This window comes from Neomonachus schauinslandi, chromosome 5, assembly GCF_002201575.2.
Source record: "Neomonachus schauinslandi chromosome 5, ASM220157v2, whole genome shotgun sequence".
In the NCBI taxonomy this organism is placed as follows: Eukaryota; Metazoa; Chordata; class Mammalia; order Carnivora; family Phocidae; genus Neomonachus; species Neomonachus schauinslandi.
In genome coordinates this window covers 168,388,224-168,393,162 of record NC_058407.1, presented here as the reverse complement: position 1 = coordinate 168,393,162, position 4,939 = coordinate 168,388,224, and the positions used below count along the sequence as shown (strand labels likewise).

At 53.3% G+C, this 4,939-nt stretch overlaps 1 protein-coding gene across 1 annotated transcript in view; it reads left to right on the top strand.

The window, feature by feature from the left end:
* The first annotated feature begins 664 nt into the window (after positions 1-664).
* Positions 665-4,939, top strand: part of CUX1 (cut like homeobox 1) — a 252,534-nt gene continuing 248,259 nt past the window's right edge. The window contains exons 1-2 of the mRNA XM_044915279.1: positions 665-712; positions 1,049-1,159. Coding sequence (XP_044771214.1) covers positions 665-712; positions 1,049-1,159 — 159 coding nt within the window. The remainder of the gene's footprint in view (positions 713-1,048; positions 1,160-4,939) is intronic.

Sequence of the window (4,939 nt, the reverse complement as noted above, 5' to 3'; positions counted from 1 at the left end):
CCTTGCGGTCTTCGGTTGGGTCCTTGCTCTGCTGGGCCTCAGGGGAGGGGCCGTACCGCAGAGAAGCCACCGGGAGCAGCCACACTGAATCCTAAGCAGAATGTGTCTTTCATCTCGAAGGCCACTCAGCGAGCAAAGGGGCCTTTCGGTGACCACAGCCGCGTGTCTTTGTGCCCCTGCTGTCAGCCGGGACACCACTCTGGGCCCATCTGCCGCAGCCTTGTTTGAAACCGGCCCTGTTGGCAGCGTCTCCCAGAATTCCCGAGGCCAGGGCACAGGTTCTCTGATGCTTGAGTGTCATTTTGTCACGTGGGCAGAGGTCCTCTTACAGGGGACCCGCTCCTGGCAACTCTCAGGATTCCAGCACGAGGAAAAGAGTTGGAGGATAGCAAGTGTTTCCAGGTGCCTCATTTTCAGACTTGACCACATCCTGCAAATCACGATTCTTGGAAATTGCCTCTTAAAGGTCCCTCCTGAAAATGAGTAACAGGTTAATTTGGATAGTCTTGGACGTGGTGCCTCGCGTATATTAGACCCACAGTAAATGCTGTTAATGAAAGCAAACCAAGTATCACCACAAAAGATCCCAGGCCCACACTGTTGAAGACAAATAGATTACCCCACCGAGAAGCCCAGAGTAAAGCCGAAGAACCAGGGCGCAGAGATGGGGCAAGAAGGAATGCTTGTTACGAACAGAGATGAGCCACTCCCGGTGGGATGGCATCTGGGCATCGGCCTGACTCAGGGTTTAGGAAAGAGAAACAGTTTGCGTTCTGTCACAGAAGCAGACATTTGTGAGGTGCGCATGGAAACAGGGCATGTCGGGCTGAGCCAGTTTGGTGTTCTGGGACCAGCGCTCGGGCTGGAGGGGAGCTGCCTCAGTGTCCGCTGCCCCCCCCGCCCCGCCCGCCGCTGTCCCCTGCCGCCCCGGAGCCTAGAATCCCTGGAGCCACGGGGGCCTCTCCTGGGTTCTGGTCAAATGCAAATGTGATCTCCTCTGGTACGCAGCGCGGTGACAGTCTCGTCCCCCCTTTTTGTGTCTTCACAGAGGGAACTCGATGCCACCGCAACGATACTGGCGAACCGGCAAGATGAAAGCGAGCAGTCTAGAAAGCGGCTTATCGAGCAGAGCCGAGAGTTCAAGAAGAACACTCCAGAGGTGAGGCCACGGTACCATCCCGGTCCCGGTGCGGGGTCTCCCCGTCCCCGTCCGTGTCCAGGAGCCGTGTTGTAAGCAGACTGTGCTCTCCTCTGCGGGCTGGGGGGCCGGGGCGCTGGTAGGCTGTCTGGATGCCAGGAGGCACGAGCTCATTCCAGAGGCAGATACCGACCCAGTTGGGTGTTTGCGAGCACGTGGCCAGTTGTGTGGCCCATCCGGGCCTCTGGGCCCCCGCACTCCTTGCCCACGTCTGTTAGCACGCCACCCCAAGTCCTCAGGAGCACTGAGCATAGTGGGATGGGGTGTGGGGGGTCCTCACAGGGCCCCTTCCCTGGTGTGGTGGGTGGCTGCACCCATCTGAGGATGCAGTGTGCCGATCCTTCCTGTAGAACAGACATTTAGCCTGGTAGGGCCTGTTAAACGCTTCTGTTTCCTAAAATACGCTTTAAAGGGCACTGCAAACGTGCTCCTCACGGGCTTTTTTTTTTTTCCCTTGTAAGTACATGTTTGAAAGGCAGTGTTTAGGGGGGCTCGGGCAGCATTTTCCTAGTCTGTTGCCTAGGCCTCTCGTTCCCTCAGTCCCTATCAAAGGCTTTGTAAGACGTGAAAAGCAAGGAGAGTTTGAAAGACAGTTGAACAGATGTGGGAATTGCTTTCTGGGAGCTCCTGCTGGTTTGCCCCACGATGGTTCTCGTGCCGTGGGCCCTCGCCCCAGCCTCCTGCACCCTCCCCCTCAGGTGAGAGCGGACCGCAGGTGCCCACGTGCCTCTGTGGAGGACAAAGGAGCAGGTCTGGAAGGAAAGCTGCCTTCTGGGAGGCATGCCTCTGATTTGCCCAGTATTCCTGAAAAAAATGATACGCGATTTGAACTTTTAAAAGTAGACTCGTTTCCGGTGTGCCAGTGTTCAAGGGCATGCTGTTGTCACTCATTTTGGGAAACAAATAATTAACCCTCTATTTTCAGAATAACTATTTGGGGGAGAAAACAGGATAGCCCAATGGGAAGCAAGGGGGCTCTCCAGGGGCAGATCCCCTTAAGGGTTTTAAATTTTAGACCCGCTACCCCCACCCTCCTTACCCTCACCCGGCCTGCCGTGAAATGTGGCTCTTGCATGTGTTATCCAAGCAAAAGTGCACACTGTAGTGATCTGTGCCAGGTTGTCCTCTTCCGTGAGGGGATGGGGGAGCTGCTGCGCTCCGTGGTCCACCTTGTCACCAGTAAAGACTAGGGCCGACAAAACAGCCAGGCAGCAGGACCCCCTTCTTCTAGTCACTCTCCTCCTGTCAGGCCGCTTCAGAGCAGGCCTCCTGGAGGGTCTAGCTGTGGGGTTTCCCAAGCTGTCCTCCTTGTCCTTGACCCCCTGTCCCCTGGCTGACCCCCTTCACCTCTGTCTCTCCGGCCACTCTTCACACTGTTCCAGTAACGAGCTGTCATCCGCTGTCCTGGGCTCTTACTTCCCTTCCCTTGCTGACCCCAAGTCCAGGGGTTTCTGTAGAAAATCTAAAGCAGAAGGTCAAGGTCATCCTTCCAAGGCAGCAGACAACACTAAGTAAACATGACCTGTCCTGTGGTAAGTGCTGTGAGGAGGAGTGGAGAATTGGGTTCCTGGATGTTCCTCTGGAGGCCCAGGCTCCTGTCAGGTCCAAGGGCTGGGGCCCCCTGAGGTTGGGGGGTGCTTCCCCTTGGGCCCCTGAGGGCCCAGCTGATAAATTCTGGGTACAGCCCCTCCACTGACATGGAAACGGGGGACCAGCTCACAGAGCTTGAGGAAGCCCCACCTGAAATGTTGCATTTTTCTTTCCCGATCCCAGTAAATAGAAGAGGCTCAGGGAAGAAGTGGCTTGGGTGGTAAATGACATTTGGGGCATTTCTTTGCAGGGCACATTTTTAGACACTATCTTCCATGGAGAAGGGCCCTGGCCTTTGCCAGAGGGTCGAGGCTAGTGCTCGCTCAGGCTTCTCCTTTTGCGGTAAGGAGAGTCTTGCTGCCACAGGAATTTCCGGGAAGCTGGGAAGGGTGAAGCTGCTTACAGGCTCCCGCACCTCCCCTTGCATTTTCCTATCCCAGGTCCGTCCTTGAAATCTGGGTGGGGTCCCTGTGGGAATGCCGAGGCGAGAACGGGTGGAAAAGACAGTCAGGTTCACTTATGCCAGCAACCAACCAGAATTCTCGGTAAATAGTGAAGCCACTGAAGGCCAGAATGAGGGGGGGGGCGAGTAGCTATAGCCAAGGCCTCTGGGGTACACGGAGGGAAGGAGTACGTGAGTGTGTGGGCGGGGGGGCGGCTGGATCCGGTGAGTGTGGGGCCTGGGATCCAGAGGGGATATTCTGTTGTCTGTTTGGGATCTCAGTGCAGGGGGGGTGGCCCTGATATTTCTCCAACACCAGTTATTTCTTGTGACTATACTGCTGGGCGGACCACTCAGCACCTGAGCAAATTAACACTTATTGTCGAGGAAACTCTTTTAGAGATTAGGCATATAAAAATGAAGGTTGCTTAGGACTTTGTTCTCAGGGGTTAAAAAAAAAAAAAAAATTGGCTTGTTGGCGGGAAAGGCGTCTTCCTCGGGTGGACCCAGACCAGGATGCTCACACCTCACAAAGTTGGGCCTCCAGGTGAGGAGCGGGCCCTTGTTCCGGGGTGAACAGCGTGGCAGAGTCAGGGCCACGGTGTGCCCGCTGGTTTGCACCTAGTGTGCCCATGGCTGATGAAAACGCTGCAGGCCCTCTTTGTTCTGGGGAAGAAGACAATGCGCTCCTAGTGTCTACCGAACAGCTAGTGAATCTAACGTGCAGGATTAGGCAGCAGAGAAAAGTCAGAGGTGAGTAAGGTGGTCTCCCGACAGGGAGATTATATTTTCCAACCTGGCCCTGCCTGAGGGCAGCTGGAAAAGCTCAAGTGCAGAGGGAAAGGTAGGCTCTGCAGGTGGCCTCGTAGCCGTGGGCGGCTCCTTCCTCTCTGGATGAGCCATAGGAGCACCGAGGGGCAGGTGCCGCGCTGGCCAGAGCCTCGGAGGTTTCTCATTTAGAGGACTTTTTTTTTTTTTTTTAAAGATTTTATTTATTTATTTGCGAGAGAGAGAATGAGAGACAGAGAGCATGAGAGGGAGGAGCAGACTCCCTGCCGAGCAGGGAGCCCGATGCGGGACTCGATCCCGGGACTCCAGGATCATGACCTGAGCCGAAGGCAGTCACTTAACCAGCTGAGCCACCCAGGCGCCCCTAGAGGACTTTTTTTAAAAAAAGTTTCAGTTTTGTCATTAGAATTATACATTCACAGTCAGTTGATATTATCGCTTACGTCTTTTTAACCCCCAAATTGTAGTTAAGTTGAAGAACATTGCAATTACTTCAAAAATAAAGTTTTATACGTTGCCTTGATTCAGAAAAATCCCTTTCAAAGAAAAGTGGTTTTTAATTTTAACTTTGTAACGAAACATCCATTCCCTATTGAATTAATAATTGAGCGTTGAACATAAAAGACTGGGGTATTTCTAGGTTCTATCACTTTCCATACAGATTACCTCAGGTGACTTATAGCCTGGTGGCTCTGGCAGACTACTTAGCTTCCCAAAGTCTCAGTTTTGTCATCTATCCGAAGTGTGATGATAGGGCCCAGCTCACAGGGTTGCTCTATGTGTGTGTATGGGTGTATAATGTGTGTTTGTGTGTATGTTGTATATGTGTATGTGTATGGTATGTATTTTTTCTGTGTATGGTGTGTATTTGTATATGTGAGTGGTGTGTATTTGTGTGTATTTTTGTGTGTGTATGTGTA